This window comes from Natator depressus, chromosome 27 (genome assembly GCF_965152275.1).
Source record: "Natator depressus isolate rNatDep1 chromosome 27, rNatDep2.hap1, whole genome shotgun sequence".
Classification (NCBI taxonomy): domain Eukaryota; kingdom Metazoa; phylum Chordata; order Testudines; family Cheloniidae; genus Natator; species Natator depressus.
Genome location: NC_134260.1, coordinates 15086821 through 15110145, shown reverse-complemented (window position 1 = coordinate 15110145; position 23325 = coordinate 15086821). Strand labels below are relative to the sequence as shown.

Here is a 23325-nt window from a genome sequence, read left to right as displayed (position 1 = left end):
GAGAGCAGCTCCAGGCTGAGACGGCCTGCTCTGCTTAGGGAGGGGAAGGCCCAGCCTCAGAGCCATGCTCAGTGGAAGGAATAAATGCAGACAGCTCAACTCCAACACTGTAATGTGTACCGAGCGTCACAACAAGGCCAGCAGGGTAGTTAGTGTTACTGCTTCGGCTGCAGAGCAGACTTCATTTAAAACAGGATTGTAAACATACAGTAAAATCAACATGTAAACAGAATCAGGCTCAATGACTGCAAATCCGTGTGCACATCCCACACCTCCCACAATGCAGTTCCTCCCTGTGGGATATTTACACAAGCTGTGGCTAGAAAAACCCAGCTGTACCTGTCTGCCCCACCCCAGCCTCGCTCGGACATTCGGTCTGTTCCTTTTAGTGCTCGCTGCACGCTTTTCTCACATGACTTCGGAGAACCCTGCACTTTATGGCGTTTCCCATTGGACGGCCAGTTTTAAAAGGATCCAGTCACTCTTTCATTAGTATCTATCCCCCCCCCCATACAGTGCATTGATTACAGCTGACTGTGCGACACAGAGGGCTTACGCACACTTCGCTACTCCTGAGGCTACTTCCAACAGGGACGGCAAGCGACTATTCACACCCTGCACAAGGGGAACAGGCACCTGCTGCCCTCCGAGTGACCCTATTTCAATCCTGTTCCCACAGAGGGCATTGCAATGAGTCCCAGCCTTTGCTCCCTTCACAAGGTGACTCTTCAGACAGGCCAAGTGCGGCTGTCAGGCCAGACAGTGTAATACTGGCCGCGCTTGTGAGGTTCTCTGGGGCAATTATCTGCCGTCTAACGCTTGATCTGATGTCAGATTGCACAGGAGTTACTCAGCATGGCCAACCCTCGGAGTCCGTGGAATATCGGATTTTCCTAACTTCATTAAGCAATAGTCAGAGGTGCACAACTGATGGCTCAGCAGCCCAGAGCCTGTCCTTTAGCCACACCAAGCCGGCAGGGAGTGCGATGCCCACGTCTCGCAAAGTGGCTCCTACCACACCCCTCCAGTCCACTGGGAGGGGAAGAATGGGGAGTGTCACATGGTTCTGGTAAGGGTTACCAGCTGCCCTTGCCCTTGGTGTCCAAGTCCCAGAGACACAGGATCACACAGTCCAGCCCCAGAGGGGCGGCACTGACAAACAACAGAATTTTCTGAACAAAATGCCAGGAGTTCACGCTCCTTGGTTGCATGATTGCTAAGAATAGGACAGCGTTGGCAGAGGAAGAGATACTGACACTGACAGACACAATCACAATGGAGCCTCTGAAACCAGAAAAATTAGACAGCTTCCATGGTAGCAGATGTGGTTATCAGTGCACAGGTACATACGGGACAGAGAAGGGAGAGAAACACCTTCATGACTACAGACTGCAGCTCCAGTAGGGACCAAACACACCCAGTATGCCCCGCTTCTACCACTCCAGTCCATTATGGACTGACATCACTGACATCTGACCAGCCCTCCCACACCACACAGACCGTCACCAATTCAAAGCATGACTCTGGCACTGATCTAATCACAAGGACTCTGAATCTGGGCCTTGTTCTCTAGATCAGCTAGAGCTGGGAATTTTGTGGAAGCCCATTGTTCGGCCCTCGAGGGAACTTAATACCCAAGGGACCCTACCGGGTTCCCCACTTTGCCAGCAGCCCAAACAGCACTGACCGATTCTGTGGGGAAGGTCACTGACCCCAGTCCCAGAGAGGAAACAGAAAACACCCCCTACCCCACTGTAATAGCCCTGGGTTTGTTTGGCTTGCGTGCCTGGAGAGCACGTGGATCTCGGCTGTTGGAGAGTTACGGGGAAGCAGGTAAGTTCTCTTTGCACAGACAGCAGGGCAGACAAACTGCAGCCCCCAAGACAACACAGACGTGCATGTTGCAGGGTCGGACTGTGCCAGGGTAAGCCGTTCCCTGCTGGTGGCCTCTGCAGGATGCTCCCCCGGTTACAGCTGAGGATGGCTGCTGGGTGCCATTTTAGGTAAGTTAGGTGCAGACCATGGTGGGCAAATTCTGAGCACGTGTCTCAGTGTCCAGTCTGAGAAATGCTGGGAAATTGCTGAGGAAACAAGAGACCTGACTCCATGGGCTGAGTACAGAGGCAGGGCTGGAAAGTGTGAGTGGACCCTTCCGCGAAGAGTGTCAGAACCCATCCGCCCAGCTCCCCCAGCACCAGGCAGCGGGAAGGAATGCTGCAGGCTAGAAATTGCAACTGCAGATGGAAGGAGGCTACAGTGAGTTGACAGCAGCTGGGGGAGGGAAGTGTGCTCTGTTGGCCCCCGGGAAGCACCCAGCTGTATGTGTGAAGAGAGCACCATTCACAATCCATGAGAACAGCTCACTCAAGCACAGTAAGAACACTGCACGTGTGGAAGCAAGAGGGAACTGCTCTGGGTTGCACGTGGCCCCAGCTTTCCCCAAGACCCCTCTGTGCATCAGTGGATCTCAGTTTGTTTAAATGAGGTGGCAAAGACATTAGACTCTTCCCCCTAAATGCTTCCTTCTCAGATTAGCTGGGCTATGGGCAGGCCAAAGTTTGCACGTCCTGTTCCTAATGCAATAGGAGGCTGTATTTGCCCCACAGTGCTTTACGGGAATCTGCCAAGGAGCTAATTACTGTACAATATCATAAACCAATACATGATTATATACACCAAGTCTAGACATTTCCTATGCAACCTCCACGGTAAACACGCACAGCACTAAACAAGCTGTTTGCTTAGGGCGGAAAGAAGTGTCTCTGAAGCGATGTCAGCTACGCTTGCAACAGTGATGTCACAGCCCTCCACTTAACAGCCTCAGACAGACACTTCGGGCAGCTGCAATGGGAGTCATTTTCACAGAAGCAGCACATCATGGCAGGGGAGCTACACACAACTTCACAACACAAAACACACAGGGGACAAGGGCTAACCACAGCACAACACACCAGCATTCGAGTCTAACACTGCTCAGTTAGGCCGAGGGACGCTCTAATCGTCCAATTTTCCTTCACGGATGTTGTCAAATGAGAACGGGAGGAACTTGAATCCAGTGCCAATGTAGAACTTATTCTGGAACTCAACCCTGCAAAAGAGAGAGAGCGAAAACGATCATTCCTCCAACACCAGCAGCTATTTACAGTGTCAGAAACGAAGTGGGGACTGGCTACAACCTCGTTAAATCTGCATATCGGGACAGGCAGATGAAATGAAGCTTTCAGTAGCACAGTCGGGATCAGGACCCAACTGAACAATTACAGATTTCTCCTCTCCCCCAGCTCCTGGGCAGAATGGAGAAAAAACTGTCAAAATGCTGCTTTCGTGGAGAAAGATCAATTTTACACGAGCAACAAACATGGGGAGAAATCCACGAAGCTGGTGTCACATGGAACTATTTAGAGGATAATGAAAGGAACATGTGTCTCCTACAGGATATTGTTTCTATAAAAATCACATTCTACAGATTATACTTATAACTAACACATGATCATGATCTCTCATGATCTTATGCTGGCGCTTCCCATGGCAAAAAGACACCCCAAAACCCCACCAGAACGCTGAAAGAACAAACAAGTGAAAGTATCAGCATCTGCTGTGCATGTTTGCATTTCCTTGGGCTGAGGGCTGTAAGAATGCCTGCAGTCCTCATCTCTCTCACCTTAGTCATTGCATTTTTCTTGAAAAATTAAAAGGAGAGATTGGACCAACACTCGGGGGCAATCTAGAGAACCCCTCTGCTCCAGCCCTCGGGAAGGGCCAGGATGGTTCTCGGCAGAAGATTCTTGAGGGCTTTGCCCAGTTACACATTAAAACATCTTGTGCAACTGAGTTTCCACCAATTTACCTTGGAAAACTGATGGCCCACACCATTAGGACATAATCCCCAGACAAAGTGGAGACGATAAAACTCCCTCCTCACACCCTTTGCCCATCTTGGATGGAGCCCTGCGCCCAGGGGGAGCCTGCTATAGGATCAGGGCTTTAGACCAAGCCTGGCACAACGGGGCTCTGATCTCAGTTGGGGCTTGGAGGTCTTGCAGTCTTTGACCTGAACTAGTGGTTTTCCCAGAAATCTGATCTAGACCTGCCCAATTTAAGCTGCAAGCCGCTGTATTGGGAGCCCTCACAAGCTACAGGCACTGTTATCACTGAAGGCTCTGACACGGTCCCCAACCCATTATAAAATGCAGTCACGTGGAGCAAAATGGCCTTTCTGGGTTCTGACACCCTCCCGTCGGAGCATTTGGTCTCCCACAGATCGACGCCAACATTCCCTAATGCCACTAAATCCACATGACCAATGGTCGCTCTTGCTAAAGTCCTGGTCAGGATTATTTCAAAATGGTACAAATGGGGACAGGAAATATTACACAGTCCCCTTCTCCCCCAAAACTACAGAAAAAGTGTGCTACACTGAATGAAACATTTCAAGTTTTAAACTTTTCTTATTAAATGCTTTAGAACTTCCCTCTCCCTCCCCTGCACGTTCTAGAGCCCCCTCAGAGTCGTCTGGGTTTAGCTGTTGAAGAACATTTTCCCTGGCCCTCACTGAGTGCTCTTGGAGAAACAGAGATATGCACATCATCTCAGAACCTCGGCATTAACTTTGCTTTTTCATTTGTTTTCCGTAATAAATTAAATTGGAAAGGAATGACCCTGGACAGCTGCCTGAGGGTCAAACACTGCGAAATATGGAAAGAAAAACCATGATTCATAATAAAAACAAGTGCATGTTTCTGGGTGCCCCATGAGAAACCCTTTCCATTCTGCTGTCCGCTGGAACCAAATTGGCACTCTGAGGAACCAGGTGTCTCTCTCAGGAGCTCTAGCAGAGTAATTTTTCAGCATTATTTTAGGACACATTTTGCATTATGAATAATTTTAAAATGGAATACACTGAAAAATGTCACAAGGACACTGGGAACGTTATTTGGAAAGCGACCAAACTCGAGAAGTCCTGAGCGACTACCACGACACAGCTTGCAGAGTCACTGACAGCCCAGTCTGCAAAGATGGCACTCTCCTGACACAGCCAAAGAGTGAAGCGTTCAGACAAACAACATTCTGCTGATAGATTCTCCTGCCTGCCTGTGCACACAGGGACCGAGCTCCCTGCTAAGGAATCCCTGGGATGAGCCAGGAGTTTCCGCAAGGGAGCGAAAGCTTTATTGCCAAGGTCATGTGTTTTGCAGGAACCCTGACAATAAGCACCCTGTGACTAATTCCTATTCTGTAAGCCAGGAGAGCGAGGGGAGCATTTCAGTCCCACACATTGTAACATGACTGCTAATCTTTCTGATCCACCCTGATCAGGCAGCTACTATCAGGTATGCTCACAGTCCTTGTCACAACCTTAGGTACCCTAAGTCTAAGAGAAGCTGCTGCAGCATGGAAATAGCGGGGTTAAGTAGATGATACCACCAGGTCACTTTCATTTAACAGAACTCCAAAATCTAAGGAAAGAAAGTTCCTGCCATGCTTCTTCACATTTGCTCCCAGGAAGATCCAGAGCACATTGCTCTGCTTTGCAGCAGTGGATGCCTGCTGCTCCCAAGAGTGCTTGCTTCACTGCATAACTTTGTAAAGTGTCTCTCGTTTCTGATCAAGTGCCATGGAAGAATTCATGAAATCGTTAGCTCTGCACTTCAAACAGTAAACAGGGACTTAAAAAGGATTTTTTGGTTTGTGCTAAAGCCCCGGACCTTCCCTCTCAGGGTTTTCATATTAACAGGCCTCTCCAACCCACCGCTGCTTGTTGGCACAGCACGCCTGGGGATTTTCCCATGAGATCCCCAGGAACTGCAGGGTCACAGGTAAAGTGCTTTCCCCAAACTGAGAGCATCTACAAAGTCAAAGTCAAATTTTCATGCTTGTGTATAAGCAGCAGTGCACCATCCAGGTGCCCAATTGGGTGCTGAAGTGTTGATTTGGGAACCCAATTCAGGGCCTGCCCTTGAAAGAGGTGCCTCCTTCGCTTTGAAGTCAAGTGGCCCTTGCCTGTGGTTAGATTCTTCGGGATTATTAGGCTTCTCCAAATATTCAGCCAGGTTTTATCTTCAGCATGGCTGATCGCCCTTCCCGCGCGTAAATGAAATGGCGATACCCTCGCTTATGGTCACGAGATTTGCCTGGAGCTCAGGGCCTTTTACAAACTAAAAAACAACAAACAGTTGTGAACCAGTGGGCGGGGATCTGGGTCTCACTACACCCATGTCTGCCCACTGGATTCCAAGCCCATCCATGCCTCCTAGGAAGGAATACTCCCCCTCTGGCGACAGAATGCCAAGAGCTTCACAGGGCAGTCGGTGTGCGCCTGTCCACCCATCCTGATCTTAATTCTCAGTTTACAGCTCAGAACAGCTGGCCACAAAGCAGGACATTAATATTCCTTTTATTTGTTTTACACGGCTGTTTGCAGCTTACCACGTTTGCTGTGTATGAAGTCTATTTTGACATCACCACCCAAAACTGCAACCCTCCCCCCTGGGGACCCCACCATTTGGAGTGATCCAGACATCGCGTGACTTGGAAGCAGTTGCATGCAAGAAATTAATGCTTCACAGCCAAAAGGGATATTTAAGATCCATGTCGTTGCCCTCCAATGGCCGAGCAACAGTGCATTCTATGAGCATTTGTGAATCACTGGCATACAGCTCAGACAACACAGAGCAAGAAAAAAAAAAAAGCTCTCCACATGCCTGGAAGAGAAGCACCCTGAGCTGCAAGCATCTGCCATCAGGGTTGTCTTATGCACTCAGAAAAAAAGAATGCAGACTAAAACCTTCACCAAAGTTTAGCAACAGCTGCCAGAATGCCATAATTCACTATAAACCAGCTGACCTTCCTCAACCTGGACTAGTGTATTGCTGGGGTGATGGAAATGGATCTGGGAGTCCAGCATGGAAATGAATTGCAATTAGCTGCTAAGGCAGTGTCTGGTCCTTTCACTGAGTTCCCACAGCACTAACAATTAGGCAGGTTAAATATCACTCAGAGAAAAAGTCTGCATAGCTGACTCCATCTTTAATTGGGTTTCCTACAATAGTTGTAAGGACTTGGAACTTCCCTGCTCTGTAACTTTAACAGTATGTTTTAGATGTAGATGCATGGCAGCCGGGTAACGGACGAGGTGCACCATTCACAGGGTGCTGCGTGGGGTTAATTCACTGGAGTCAGGGATGGGTAACAGGTTGGGAAAAATTGATGCTTGAGTGACCTGAGCCAAGTCCAAATTGTACAGTTCCTCTGGAACACTTGCAGGTTGAGATTCATTAGTTCTAGTGCTTCTCACACCCTCGGCCTGAAGCTGACAGCGTGGCTGCAGAGATAATCCTCTCCCCGGCAACAAATGCCAAGCCAAACCTTTAGCCTCCATGAGCTGACCTGATGTCTCCTGTCTGACACATGCTGCTACCCATCCGTTCCAAGCAGCACCCAAGGAGTGCTCCTAACCCCGGTCACAGGGAGCTTCCACACATCCCTCCCAACTGGAGCACACCAGCAACCTTCAGTGACTTCCTGGCCAACTGCACAGCCACCCCTGTCATTCTAATGGGTGGGAAAGGGAAGCTCTGAGTCCCACTCAGCCCTAGAGATCTGTTTGGAGGACTGTTTCCCCCGAGAAGGCAGCTCCACAAACACTCAGAAATGCAATGCCAATTTATAAATGTCAGGTCCATGGGGGTCGGCTGATCACAGGCCCGTGTCACTAGATAAGCTCTGTCTCTCTCCAAGGTTTAGGAACTGGGGTTTCAAGGAAGTGAACGACACGCCTGGCTGTGTTTAATTCAAACAGCAATGCCACAAACTGTATTAATGAAAAGCAAATACAGAGATAAAGGAGATTTTTAAAACAAGCAGGCAAGTTACTAGCCAAAGGGAAACAAAAGCCGTAGCCTGCATTTCCAATACAGCTGGGGCTGCAGCTTTTCATCTTGCAGCAAAGATCTGTTAAGGGGGAACTAAAGATGTGCAAGGACGAGGCCACTGCCACAGTAATGTTTCAACAGGTCGTGAAACATTCGCCAAACCCACAGTCCAGGTTACTGATGGAGGAAGCTGTATTTTCTGAAAAAGTACAAAATAAATCTTCTCCAATGGGGCGTGACAGGCAGACCTCACATTCCTCTGATTTCCACCAGCAAGGCATATGTTAAATGACTCCTCTGTTCCACGACTGAGCCACCCACCCACCCCATAGCATTCCAGATTGGTGACTCCTCATCCCCAGCTACATACAGCCAACTAATTGGACACAACCCTCTTCCAGAGCTGCTCCTCCGAGAACAGCTGCACGTGGTCCCGTTGTTCTTTTGAGTTTTCATGTTAAAAAAGACAGCACTGGAAGTGCGAGGATTTCATGGTTAGACTACAAAGAAATGCTAAGAGGAGACTGTTTGGAGACCAAGAAACTTATAACTAACTGTTCCACAGGGATAAGAGTAACCCAAGTGACAGTCTCAGCACAGTACTTGAGATCTCATTCTATCTTGCTAAATTGCTTTTCCCATCGGCAAACTTTTATGAGCAGATTTACTCTTACGGAGTTTACAGGTTTGAGGCACTTATGTTTAGGGGAAATATGACTTCACTCTTGAGTTATGCTTCTGTAGTTTCCCAGTAAATGCTCTGCAGTTGTTCTGCACAACAAGTGTGTTCCATGTTGTTACGGTCATTTCTTGGCTCAAGAAGTCCCACTGTCTTCTGTCAGCTTGCCTCCCACTGGGATGGTGCCACCTTCCCTGTAGTGTTTCCATGAGCTTAATATTTTTAAAAATTGTGCTTAAAAATCTGGCATTGTGCAAAGCTTCTCCCTAACAGTGAACGTGCACTTTCAGCTACGTTGTGGACCATATAAATCACACATGGCCTGACCCACTGATTGCAGGTAGCTTTTAATCAGGCCCCTGCATACGTACGGAGGCTATGACTGTTTAGCCGAATAGGTGTATATTTTAAAATATACCTGCTTCATTTATTTCAGTCCATACTTTCAGAATATTTTTCTTGTGAAAAATCAGTTTTTTTAATTTTGAAGGAAAAAATTGTAATTTTTTTTTTACATTTTTGCAAATACGTGATGGAATGTTGCAGCTCAGACAGGAGACTTAGATGGCCAGCTACTAATTCAAAGTGAGCTGTAGCTCACGAAAGCTTATGCTCAAATAAATTGGTTAGTCTCTAAGGTGCCACAAGTACTCCTTTTCTTTTTTAGTTAAACATCTGAAGAGTAGGAACATCGTATACAAGTTGATGCACTGTTCACTGTCTGATGAGAGATAACTCACTACAGTGGGTGCAAGATCAAAGTTCTTTTCACTGGACTTTGCTGTTACATACTGCCAATGACCGCTGTGTGAGGACAAGGAACTCCAGCTAGAAGCAATGGGCTCTAACATAACCAATGTGAAATTTTCTAGGCTGGATGCCAGGAAAAACAGAAACGCCATCCAACAGCCATTTTCGGGAGTTGCAGACAACTGTAGTAGAGATCCCCTCCCTACATAAGATGGCTACGCTTTAGAATTCCTGTATGAATCATGACTTTGTGGTTTGAATTCTGAAGATCCCAGAGCATACTGGAAAGCTTCAATATGCACCTGGAAACTGTGCCATTAGGGGGTGCAAAAGGACTAAGTTTTCATCCCAAAAAGAAATCAGAGTAAGTCCAAAAAGCTGCAGTTGTCATTACCACCACATTTTATTTCTTACTGGAAAAATACACAAAAGACTCCAAAGAGTTTTATTTCTTCTCCTGGTCTCAAAGTCGCACTGGGTTTGGCTTTCCAGCCGCAGGACTGCCAAGGCACCCAGGACAGAAAAAATGGTGCTGTTTATTTTCAACGAGCGCCTAAAAGAGCCCTGCGCTCCTACTTTCAGACTGTAACTGGCACGTTTCACAAAAGGAAATGGACAGAACCACAAGTAGGTGAGCTCAGAGCAGGACCAAACACCTCACAAGCTACATTTGCGATTTTGCTTCATGCTTTCGGCCAACCATGAAAAACTCAGAACTGACTCAATAGATTACTGGAGGAGAAGGGCAAGGAGGAGAAGAGAGTTACTCACAGGCTCTCCTGCCTAGTTCTATGTGTAGTTTGAGGGGACCCAAAAGCTAGCTAAATCAATGCCTTTTTTTGTATTGTCCCTTTGATCACACCAGAGAGATAGCCAGCCACACTGGAAGTCAAAGTGGAATAACTGCTCTTTAAAAACAGGGACTAGGAACTCACTCTGGGCCTGGGTGGAGAGAAAGTGATTATGCTCCACTGACTAATCTCACTTCTCTTCACTTACTGACTCCCTGAATACACACAATCTGAACTACCAGCTGAGCGGGGCTAACCAAGAACGGTGGCCAGTGGGTCTTCTTTAGACACACAGAAGGGTAACATTAAGGCTTTGTCTACACTGCGCTTTTGTTGGTAATACTTTTGTCATTCAGGGGTGTGAAAAAACGCCCCCCTGGAAGAGAAGAGTTTTACTGACAAAAAGCACCGGTGTGAACAGCGCTTTGTTGGTGGGAGAGCTCTCCCGCCGACAGAGATACTGTCTCTCATGGGGGTGGATGTATTTTGACGTCGGGAGTGGCTACACTGCGCACCTTTTAGCGGCACAGCTGTGTCGCTAAAAGGTGCATAGTGCAGACATAGCCTTTATTTGTTCTACGCAAGTTAAATGTAAGGAAGGGTGTGACGTGAAGAACAATGGACAAATCATTTGATATCCAAACAGAGGAAACACCAAAGAGAATCTGCTACACTGGCTGTATAAAACCTCGTCACTGGTTTGGACCAATGGCCTAGAGCTCAGAGAGCTCCTAACATTAGACTTTAAAAATGCAGTTTGAGTTCCAGGAAGAAAGTTCCAGATTCTGCCTTGAAAGCCACAAGGCAGGAAGAGAGTAGTCAACACACCGAATACAAGAATAAACTTTCTTAAGACAGCCAGACCCCAGTTTAAAAAGCTACTTCACTTTCCATAAAAAAGGGTGAAGAAGCAAATCTGAAGCTAAAGGTCTCTTCCAGTCAGGGCTGACTGTGACCCACTAGTGTAGTTTGCTGCTGGGAGTAAGGTGAATATCTACGATAACCAACAAGCTACCTGAAAAGAGAGAAACTCCTCCAGGCTCTTCGGCTGCAACCCTCCGCATTTGTTAACTGCTACACAGGGATCAGTAACAGCCTTCTTCATTCCACCCACCCTCACTGGCTGCTGTCTAAGCAGGGCTTTCTTTCACTTTAAGCTGAACTGAGAGGCACATAATGAGTTACTCAAAGAATCAGGGTTTCACCGTGACCTCTGCCCAGACCACTGGTTTAATCTCTCATATCACAAAACACAGCTGTCCTTTCTGGAAACAAGTCTACTTCTCTTGCAGAATACAGACAGTTCTCTTGACCCCAGCACAAGATCTGGATCACCAGATCTCGATAACTATCACCCCAGGCTGAGGTGTAACTGCTATTCTGTTCTGCTCCATTTTCCTGAGAAAGAATGGACTAACTAGATAACTGCAGTTCCATGTGCGGCCAGCAATCAGTCAATCACTATGTAACATCATTAAGGAGACAAGAGGAACAAATGCCATAATCAGGCAACACAGCAAAACAGAGAAACTGCTGAAGGGCCCAAACTTTCCATACCCCCAAAGCAGACTGCCTAGAAAGGCTTAGCTGGTTTCAATGGAACTTTGTTGTGCACAGAACAGTTATGCCAGCTACTCTGAACGTACGCCTAGTGACTTAACTGTAGAGGATGGGAGTGAGGAATATTACTGGGACCACCAAAGCAGAAAATAAGGTCCCTAACCTTCATGAGGTTTTAAAATCCTCTTGCTGCCAGCCATAGAACAAGCACCTAGTTTAGTTACACTCAGTGCACCGTCCGAGCAGCACCAGGCAATGCCGGTTTCAGCACGTGATTACCAACTCTCTGAATTTTATAACTGAAGCCTAAACTTTGCTTGGGGTGGGGTGGGACAGGACGGTACGGCAAGCACATACAGCTTTCTAGGAGACAGCATTCAGGGTGGTGGTGAATTATCTTGCTTATAATAGCTTTAAAACCTTTACATTCCAGTAAACTTACCAGTGCAAGCGGAGTGCATGAAGGAAAGCTGACAGGCCCTCCATGATCAGAAGGATGGCCACAGTCAAGGTAGCGAAAGCAGCAAATATGAAGAACAAAACAAAACCTCCAGCCAAACTTCTCACACTGAGGCCGATGTGAATCACCATGGTCCAGAGCACCTCGGAAAGCTCTGCAGGAAGAAGAGCAGGAAGAATACTGCTTATTTCAGGGTGGTTGTGGTTTATTTCACTGAGAGTGGGCTTTAGGTAACCTTCCGAAATAGCCCGTTCCCACCCCGCTGGGACTGTTTATCACTGCAGGAGCCGGAAGGATGGTTCCACTTGGGCTGCTTGTGAAGAACAAGAAGTGCTTGCAGCCAGGTAACTCAGGACCTGAAGTCCAATTCCTGGCACAGGCTTCAAGGCCAGAGCTGCCACTTACTCAGTGCTTTAAATTCCATCCTCTTCTCCTGAGCCCAGGATGCTCTTCATAAACGCAGCCTGCATAAGCAGACCCTGGGCAGCAACCACTCCTGCCTCTTACTACAGACACAGTCCCCCACACCAGAATGGAGCAACACTGCAGCTGCCACACTACATGAGAGCAGCAAAGAACTTACCAAAAAAAAACAAAAAACAAAAAACAACAACAAAAAAAACAACCACAACCAAAAAATCCTTGGCCAAGTTTAATGGGTAGGCTGAACAATTCTAGTCTACGAAAACTAACACATGAAACCGATTCTTCACACAGACCATAACACAGGTTGGCCAAAGCACAGCCCACGAGCCAAAGGTGGCTGCATAGCGATCTGCAATGGATTCCACTCATCCAGCGTGCAATACTTCATCCTGGTCTGTGTAGTCTAAAGAGATTGCAACTCTGCGTTAATGGCGAAGGCAGCTGCAAGCTGCTCCATTTTATGCAGATTCCTTTGGGCTCCTGACAAGTTACTACTGCCGCTCCCACCGCTGAGCTAAACTTGGGTGCCACTGTCACAAGTGCCACCAGTCTATACACACTCTTTACGACACACTGAGGTTCGATGACAAGCAAAGGCTAAAATCCTGATTACCCCAGTCAATACTCCCTGCCAACCCTGAGCCCAGCACAGCCTGACCCTACCACACTGACCAAACGCACTCCTGTACACTCACCCTCCATACGAGTGTAATGGTCTTTGTACAAAATATGCCTTGTGAGGGATCATTTGAAAAACTTCTATCATGATGAAACGTACACAGCAATATTACAGATAAAGTCATGAAGATGAGCTGAAATGACTGAAATATGTTTACCAGACAAATCTGGGGAAGGGGTAAAACTGGTTTCTCAAAGACAAAATACAAGGTGACGCCTCTCACCAGGTGTCAAAGTTGATTAGACATCACCAGGCAAGTGGCCTTGCTTTGGCAGTAAAGTGGGGCAGGAACCGATCAATTTTCATTTTAACAAATGACATGAGACTCCATGCCTCCATCCTTGCAGCTGGAAAGAACTAGGGACTTTGTGAAAGATCCTGACTTGAAAATTTGCAGGGAACGTGGTAAGGGTTTTACCTTGAACCAAGTCTAGTTTGTCAAGTCTTAGCTACTAGGAAGCAGAGTAACAGCCGTGTTAGTCTGTATTCGCAAAAAGAACAGGAGGACTTGTGGCACCTTAGAGACTAACCAATTTATTTGAGCATAAGCTTTCGTGAGCTACAGCTCACTTCATCGGATGCATACTGTACATCTTTTATAAGATCTTCTGTACTTTCCACAGTATGCATCCGATGAAGTGAGCTGTAGCTCACGAAAGCTTATGCTCAAATAAATTGGTTAGTCTCTAAGGTGCCACAAGTACTCCTTTTTCTTTCTACTAGGAAGCGTTATCTTTCTTTCTCTACTTCTGACTTTAGCACCTAATACTTGTACTCACTTAAACCATCTCTTTGTAGTTACATAAACTTGTTTTTATTCTTTAATCAAAATGAATTCAGTGTTGTGTTTAAATAGAACTGTTTGGTAACTCCGATCAGAGCAACAGACTGTTGTACACTGACCCCTGACAGGGGCAATGGACCTCCAATATCTGAGATGTCCAGAAGGCTGGGCAATGCAGAACACATTTTGGGGAAAATCTGGGACTGAGAGGGTGGGGAGATCACCCTACAGGTAGTAACCAAGGCTGCCGGAAGCCAGAGAGTAGCTGGTGTTTGCTGACAGGCTGCTGGGGTCAGAGTGGCTGGACCAGGACTGCAGCTATACACAGACACTCAGGGTGTGACCTGCATGCTGTCTGGCTGTTTGTGAGTAGCCCACACAGGGGGCTACATCAGCAAGTCACTGCGAGGCACCCAAGGTTGCAAGGCATGTGGTGACAACCCCTCACTGGTCTGGACTGCACCCCAGAATACATGAGACACACACCACGGTAGTTTCTCTCTGTGGCACATACACACATGCCTAGGCCACCTCCCCAGGACCTTTTTGTCCAGGTTGATCTTGAGATGCTGATCAAACCTCCAGCTTTGGGAAAGATACTTACGTGCATGAGCCAGGCTGAGAGCCCAAAGCCGCAGATAGGACGCTGTGTTGGAAATGCACCCCAGACAATACTCAATGGTATGGATGGCCTGATGTACCACCGTATCCCCAAAATCAAACTGCAGAAAGAACAACAGAGCAAAGAGAAATTGAGACCATCTGCAAAGTAGTTGCAATGAGCAAGGGTTGGCAGATTAGGGAAGCGGCACCACTGTCTGGGGCTATTACAAGGGCACTGTGTTTGTAGTTTGGGCTCTTACTGATCATTTCTTCTACTGGCCCTTTGGATATAGATCATTTAGGAAGACTATACCAAATATAATTTCACAATTGCAGTGAAAGTTGACACTTTTTGCTAAATCTGAGAAACTAATCAGAAATAATCATTCAACACTGTAATTTGTAGGCTTAAAAAACGTCTACTTTCACACGACAGGCAATGAAAACAGTTATGATTGGACCCAGGATTTTACCAGGAAAAGACTGTTCAGTAGGAAGCGGTTCCGTATGAACACACGGGTAAGGGGTATCTATTTCTACAAAAGAGGAGAGGGATTACAAGTACAGTTTTCCCTCTCCACGGGAATGAGATAAATGTATGAAAAAAAATCAGAAAAAGCCCGAGACAATACTGCATCTTTTGCACTGCTGTGGGAACAATGGAAGCAATCTCTCTGTGAAAGAAGAAATAATGCACAAAAAGTTATTTTGAAAATCTCATCTCTGCTTCACTTTTCCATCTGCAGAGTCTCTATGCCTTCCAAACATTTGGGCAATCAGTTCAAAATGATTTCAGAATAAATGTAGGAAAGTTTGCCACATTGCAGCTTGGAAAAAAGAGAGTCCGATGTTTCTGCATCTTGGAGTTAATCCATGCTCTGTAAACTTCTCCAAAGCACGTTATTAAAGGGGATGCAGAATTTTATGACACTGAGTGATCGGTGTTCCGAAAGGAGTATAGAATGCTATTTTTATTCTTGTTCCCCCCTTAAATAGCCAAAGCAATAAACATTTCAAACAACTATGTCAAACTAGCTGTTGAGAGCCCAGATCTCTCTTCACAGGAACATTAACTGCAAGAATTCCTCAGTAAAACCTGCTCTGTTTACCAGAGTGCTCTGTTCAGCACACACAGCAAGTCAGCGTAAAACAAACTGAATCCAACAAATATTTAAACAAGAAGTACAGCGCTTGGCAGAGTTAGTGAATAACTGCCAGGGAGACGACCACTCCTGTGCTTCAACCCAAAGACGCTCATGGGACGGCTTTAGCAGAGTTCTTGTAGCCTGATGGGTTATTTTTCACTCTGCTTAATTTAAAAAAAAAAAAAAAAAGAAAAAAAAAAGAAAAAAAAAAGTGTTTATGGGCCTGCCTAGCATTCAAATGCGGCCAGACTGATCTGCATTACACCTATTTCACCAGCTCTAGGGCTCATCCCTAAGGGCAACAGCTCTCTTAAAAGATCCATGTTCAGGAAAATTTACAGAAGCAAAAAAGTGTCTCATGGCAATGTTTCCGCAATTCCATGGCCTCTATGCACGCTGACCGTGGTTTCAGAATTATGCATTCCAAGTTAACCATCACACAGCTGTTCCAGTTCTGAGGTGCTACCCTCATGTGGCACTACATTAAAAGCAGCAACTTGATAAAGGGGAGATTTGAGAGTACACCATGGTGGTATGTTTAGAATGTCACCACACTTTGGTCTTGGAGACTTCGCTCCACCCAACACATTAAAAATTCACCTCAGTGATGCACCTGAGATGGATAGGACAATATTCTGCTTCTAGTTACATGTGTGAACTGCGCTGACATTACTGGGGTTACACACGGGGAACTAGAAGCTGAAATCTGACCCTCTAGGTCAACTCTTGAAACAAGCCCAAAAGTGCTAGTATCGGGGGAGGTTATCCACTGAGGCTTCTCTGCTGTATCGTTTGGATGAACTGAACATCCTTCTTGAGGATTGAGAAGACCTCTACAGTTATTTCACCATCAGACCAACTTTTATCATTGTATCAACATAGCTCCCAGAGCCGCAAACACTATAGGGCTAAATAAAAATTTAATGATCTAAAGGTCTTCTGGGAACTGGAATGGAATAGGAATTTGTATTTTTCTTAGCTGTGTGAAGACAATGGAGCTACACTAGAGCATTCTATCATCATTTGTTGCCATGAAGACCATGAGGAAAATCGCCTCGATTGTGAAGCAACCTATATCTTTATCAGTGTATGGATCAGCTTTCTTGTTTCACTTAAAGGTAAAACAAGGACAAACAAAGCACCTGGTACACCAACAGCACAGACCAGCGAACAGAACAACTGCTCTTAAGGTTAACATACTGCCTCCAGAGATACAATCTGTTACCTTGGCACTGCTAGAGTCTAGAGAGAGACCCACCCAAAGAGAATAACTTACACCACCAACTCTAGGACCACAGGAGGTAGGAAAAACATGATGAATAATGGTCTTTTGGTAGGAAGAAGAGCAGAGAGGCTGGTTAGATTTCACAGTCTGTTCCAAAATGGTATTTTATACTTCTCCAACTCTCAGAGAATCTAACTATTTGTGTCTGAATATGAGCAATTCTCACCAATAAATGCCCCCTTTTAAAGAGAAAAATATTGATTCTCTGGTCATCAGCTAGTCCAATTTTGTATGTTCCAATATTTGGCTGCATTTGTTTCGGGCAACATTCAGTCAATAGAATACCTAGCTCTGGATGACAGCTAGGGAAAAAAAAAAAATCTATAAAGTAGTTTGCAAAAAAACCGCAGACGTTCCCAGAGACTGTTGTATCTGTTTTGCAAAGTGTTAACAAAGACAGAGTCTTGCTTCTCCAGCAACTCTATATTATAAACATTTAGAAGTCCCTTGTAGATCTTTTGATCGACAGCTGTGCAGGTCAACTGAGAAGCATTTGCAATCTAAAAATCAAGGGAGATAAGAAAGCAAAGCACAATTTAAAGAGATGAAGCAATTCATAACAAAGGTTTTTTAAACGGAGAGGATATTGTATGGAGTATTAGAAATGGCTCATGACACGTAAACAGCTACAGCTAATGGGAAAACAAGTCACATGGCACGGAAAAAAAGGAAATCATGTGTGAATTCAGCAGGTGATTTCCATCAATGGGAAATGGTGCAGATACAGATGAATGCAAAGCCGGCTGTCATCTTACCGCCTCATCCTCTGCAGGCTTGTAAACATAAATTTACATTTAGTGCAGAGTCCCACAGTCATAACATTAGTCACGAACACAAGGTTAATAAATCCCTTATTAACAGGGCACATTTAAGTGGTAGCACTTAGCACACATTGTGCAGGCAGCGTAACGCAGAGGAACAGCAGTCCACTACCCTGTCCAAACAGGCAGCAGAATGTCCCAAGCTGATCAATACTATCACTTTCTCTTTTTCTCCCCAGGTGTGGTAAGAAAGGCAGGGCAGTTAGGAAAACATGTTAAAGTGAATTTGAAACAAGAGTTGAGTACTCAAGTACTACGGCACTTGGATTTATTTTAAACACAGGCTTATAATGCCAGACAGATAAATAAATAGAGTAACTCAAACAACAAAACACACAATTACCATCTCAACTGGAGAGTAAACTGGGTAAAATGTGTCTGTGGCAACTGCCTAGATTTTACTGTTCAGCCTAAGGGGGGTGGGGGGGAGCTTGCCTGTCAGGTGCCCATTCTTTGGGATAAGAATTCAGACAGAAAAGGCCACATATGTTCCTTGACCTGTGCAGAGAACTTTCACTGATGTTAATAGTCATGAGGATGAGTGGAAGGCAGCATGAGGAAGCAGGAAATTAGAACGGATCTTAATTTCTGCTGTTCCAGCTCCACTGGCAAGGTTGGTACCGAGTTAGGATCCTCATAACTAGTACATATATTAAGCAGGAAATAACCCTTTTCACTGCCAACTTTACAGTGGGGAAGTGAAGGACGATCAGCAGCTCACCTCATCGCCATCTTCAGAATGGGTGGAAAGCTGGTCATGTTGAATGATCTCTGCATCCTCCTCAGTTGGTCCATTGCCCACCCGGATCCCACCGAAGTTGTGAGTTCCCTAAAACGTGCACAAAGAGAAAGAGCCAAGTGTTGCTGCAGTTTAGTGCGACATTTGCGGAGGGGGTCAGAGACTGCATTTCGGACACCTCCAGAAAGAAGCAGCAGCTCAAAGAAAACCACACACTAAATGTTAAGAGTCAAGGCACAATCATGTTTCACAAATGGAGTACACTGCTCTTCCTGACTGAGTGGAAAACACGTGCGTATAACTGCTGGGTCTGAAAAACAGTGAAACCAATTTTGAATTCATTTTTGATGTTATAAAGCTTTACACAAAATAATTTCACCTTTGACCAAGAGCCACGTTCTCTCAAAGTGACACACAGACTGAAATTGATGGGTTTTGTGCAATGATTTGTTAAAAGTTTCCAAGAGTTTTCGGAACTCCTGGAATCTTTGACAGAAAGGCAAGTACTGGTGTATATTAAATACATCACTTACCGGCAAACAGCAAAGCAGCATTATCCCACATGCTAACAACAAATATATATGCTTGCTCCGCACCAGTTTGTACCAGGCATGCCCACACCACACATTGGCAGGGATGGGGTTGGGGTGGGAACCAGACCTTCTCTTACATGGAAGTTCTGAATTCTGCAAATGATTCCTTTTATAGGCATTTGTTTAGACATTCAGTACTTAAGACACAACTGTCCTTTGGTTCCTCCTCAAATATTAAAGGTCATACTTGGACTCTGTTCTAACTTCACTTGGTCTTAACTGATCAAATGAGCAAAGTTAGGGCTGCTTCATTTTGCAAGTAAAGTGTAATCATTGTTCAGTTACATTAAACCTGCTACAGGCTTCATACTCCAAGTAAACAGCTAACACCATCAATAATGACACATCGAACCTGTCAAGCAGTGAATGGGCTCTTACAATAGAGCTTTCATGCATTGTAAGTGAAATTTAGAAAGAATGAAAATCTAATTTGCACTTAACCTTATTTTCAGGATTCTAAACTGCCAGCAACCAACCTTTGCACACGGTAGGCAGATTTCTCTTATTTTCATTCAAGAACACTCAATAACATGGAGCAAAATACTTATTGGCTATCTGAGACTCTACTTAATATGCTCAGAACTTTAAAACCTGACAGACCTAAAGGGTGCAAATCTAAAATGCAGTGAATATATGGTGTAACCTACAACATTAGCATCTGCCCTTAGATAATGATAAATTTAGCAGTTAGAGGTGTGCATATAGTAAAGGTGATTTTGGAAAATTCCCATAGAACAGATAACAGGAAAAGTCAATTGAATAGGACTTATTTAGCTGCCTCTCTCTATAATACCTAGGTGTCAGAAGCATTTCAGTGTTACCCCAAAAATATTTGTTTGTGTCATGGAATGTAAACATGGCTTTTAAATTCAAAACTTTAAAACATTATAATTTAAGGATTAATATGAAAAACAAAGAAGATCAAACTTAGTGTCCGCCATCTCTGCTTTCATAGTTCATCAGGATTCTGGTGATACAGAGCAATAGTCTAACATGCTTGCTTTTCCTCACATTAATGCACTGATTATTAGAATAATGCATTTATAAACAACAGGCTGGTTTTCAAAGCCTTGTTTTTGTCTTGATATAATTTATTGTTAGGCCAGGCGTCAAACTTGGAACGGATTTATTTAATGCTTGTCAGATTAGCTCCAAATACACTCCAGACATCTTACTTTAATAAAAACATAACAGAAAAAAGTGACATACATTAAGATAGTAAGAAGTATACTTCTAGGTAAGAGCGATAAGGCTAGTGTTTGGATTCTGTTTTTGAAACTGGTGTCAAAGTGGACCAAAACTGGGAGTGTTCGGTGGTGTTCTGCTAGTCACATTCTAGTCACTGGAGATTTGTGGTCATGAGTTATTTCATCAAACACATGATTAGCATACAGCTTTTTCTCATGCACTTGGCTAATGTATATTCTCTTTGGGCTGGTGTCAATTGCTTTAGCTCAACTCATATCAGCAGAGCCATGACATTTTCCATCACATGGGGATCTGGCCCTCCGCTGTGCATTGGATAGGATTGTGTTAGAAGAGGTGTGTAAACAGCCTCATTCACAGCTGGCCTTTTTACACGCTTAATACATTTGATGGATCACACACGCGCACACACACACAAAAATGCAATTTGCCAGATGTTTCTTAACACTCCTGAAAGCTTTTTGTAAGGCTATTAAAGATTTGTTATGGAAATGTTTAATATCTAAATACTAAAGCTGATTTTCAGTTGGTCACTTAGTATAAGACTGAGTGCAAAATCCAATTCAGATAATTTATTTGCATGATTTAGTCTCTTTGGAGAAAGAGGCCACATTGCATGAGTGTGACAACAATTTGAAATATGTCCTTCTGGTGAAGCAAGCCATGAAGGCTGCTTCACTCACTAGCTGGCAGTGGACTCTGGACATGGATGGTAGTTCATAGATTTACACACAGCTCTGTTTGGACACAGCCATTTCACTGTAACATCGGGTTCTGCAAGTCCCCATAAAGAAGCAGGAAAAAATCCATTAACTGTTGAGGTGAAGCCACAGGGTTAGTGTTGCTGAGAGGACCACACATACGTATGACTTTTTGGAATATGGAATGTAAACAGAAAGGTTTCAAACAAAAGAGGTCAAATCTAGTTTATAAAAACAAATACGCGAGAACGTAAAACAAGGGGGTTTCATCTTGGAGGTCTGAAGACCAGGCATTCTTGTGGGCTAGGATCTCCCCAGCACTTTTCAGCATTACAGGGTCACTTTTAGTTATTCTCCTTTATTTGTGTGCATGGCTATTTAGGAATGCTTCACAATTATATTGAGGCTACTGGAATTTATCTTGCCGAGACAGAGACTGCTTCACCACAGGGGGATCTTATTACCCACTTAGGAAGTGCAGATCCGTATATATAATATTCCAGAGGTTATGGAGTGTAATTCCAATGCCTCGTCTTTATCTCCGTCACGTGATTTTAAAGCCGCTCACTGTTGCAGCCGCTGCTGCCCCAGTGCCTGCTCGTTCTGGACTGTGCTGCCTTGGCCCTCCAGGGGTTGCCCTTCCTGATCGGGAATGGAAGAAAGAAGGGGAAAGAGGAAGAAAAAAAAAAAGAGAAAGGGAGACGAATGGAGGGGACATGGGAGGATGGAAGATGGTCAGAGAAGGGAGAGGGAGTGTCTTTAACTAAACTGTGCTTTGACAGACTAACATCCTAACCGTTGTCTGCCATACATGCAAGGAGAGTTTTCAAGTAGCCTCGGTGCATGTATGGCAGTGCATTATATATATATATATATTTAGGTACAGTTGCATAGCCACAAAAGACAAAGATACCCTAAGAGATAAGCTCCCATATTCACAAGCAAAGATTAGTCTCATTTTTAGATCCAAACTCCTTTAATCAGGTTGATGACATTACTGTCGACCAATTCACTATTAATTACATCTCTGCTTCTGCGCTTTAGCCACCAAGGAAAGGCACAGAAACAAATCCAATAATCGATAGCTTCTGTGCTCCTACATGGGCTGACAGTACCCAAGCAGGATGTATTTATTTTACAATGGTATCTACACGTTTTCTAATGCAGAATCAGAGCTAGATCCAGATCTCAGAGGCAAGCAGGCATCACCTCGTGTCCAGTAAAACCCACTTGTCTTTGTGTGTGCACTCACACAAAGGGGTTTCAGAGGTCATGCCCCAGTGTGAACCGATGTATCCAAGATCAAGATAGAGCCTTTTGAACTACTAATAGTCGTAATCAGAAATACCAAAAACAGTCACCCACCAAATGCTTTCTCCTTAAATACTGATGGCGAAGGACCAAGGGTTTAACAACCAGCATCCATGGCACACACAGCAGCGCAACCACCACCAGGAAGCACTGAAGCCCTAGCTGTGGAAAAAACAGAGACACGGTACGAGGTGATGCAGTGCATGTTCCATTCCTGCTAAGGTGCTTTACAGAACAGGTCTCATGCACATTGCAACTTTCAGCTGTGAATAACCCCCACATACAAGTGTTTCCCTGATATAACAGGGTCTGAAGGAACTGTGTAACTATCACTTCCCAAACCAGCAGACTGAACTGTTCTTATTGTTTGTCTAAAGCTGCAACACCTCAGGCTGTGTTCGCATCAGATTGTACACCCTAAGCAAGGGGAGATGTGATCACTCGAGTTAGAGACCTCTAAGGGAAACCTAAGTGGATTTGCAGGAAGAGGCTGTTTGGCAGGTGGCACTCTCTCCTGAGTCTGTCCTGGACAAGTGTCTTAGAACAGAGTTAGATGGCACTATGCTACTGAAGTGGACATAAAAAAGGAAGTCCTAACCACTTCTGGTTCCTAAAGAACCCACAGTACTTTGTGACAAATAGGATAGGGTATTTGGTGTCTTGATCGTGCCCAAGATCTGATAGTTACTTTCAGGAAGACCTGGATTCCTCCTGGAGAGGTTACTCTTTGCTTCCCTTCTTGAGAACATTGTGTAATGTTTTGGTTCAAAACTGTTTTTGTGGCGATTGTTTTCACTCCCAGGGTAGGAACACAAAGAGCCTCTCTAACACCTCAGGATGCTTCAGGATAAAGTGTGCTACCCTAAATCACGAGGTTCTTGTTTCGTGTTTTATTTCCTCTGCCATATTTAAGCTCTTTGG

The 23325-nt window shown here is 45.0% G+C and overlaps 1 protein-coding gene across 9 annotated transcripts in view; it reads right to left on the bottom strand.

Moving 5' to 3' along the window:
* Positions 1–495: 495 nt before the first annotated feature.
* ATP6V0A1 (ATPase H+ transporting V0 subunit a1) overlaps positions 496–23325 on the bottom strand; it is a 67410-nt gene continuing 44580 nt past the window's right edge. For 7 of the 9 annotated variants that reach the window (XM_074940470.1, XM_074940471.1, XM_074940474.1 and 4 more), the window contains 6 exons: positions 22459–22566; positions 18576–18683; positions 17789–17806; positions 14605–14722; positions 12094–12265; positions 496–3088 (listed from right to left, as the gene is read on the bottom strand). In XM_074940470.1, coding sequence (XP_074796571.1) covers positions 2995–3088; positions 12094–12265; positions 14605–14722; positions 17789–17806; positions 18576–18683; positions 22459–22566 — 618 coding nt within the window. In that variant the 3' untranslated portion in view covers positions 496–2994. The remainder of the gene's footprint in view (positions 3089–12093; positions 12266–14604; positions 14723–17788; positions 17807–18575; positions 18684–22458; positions 22567–23325) is intronic. The other 2 variants (XM_074940472.1, XM_074940475.1) reach the window with 1 other exon arrangement.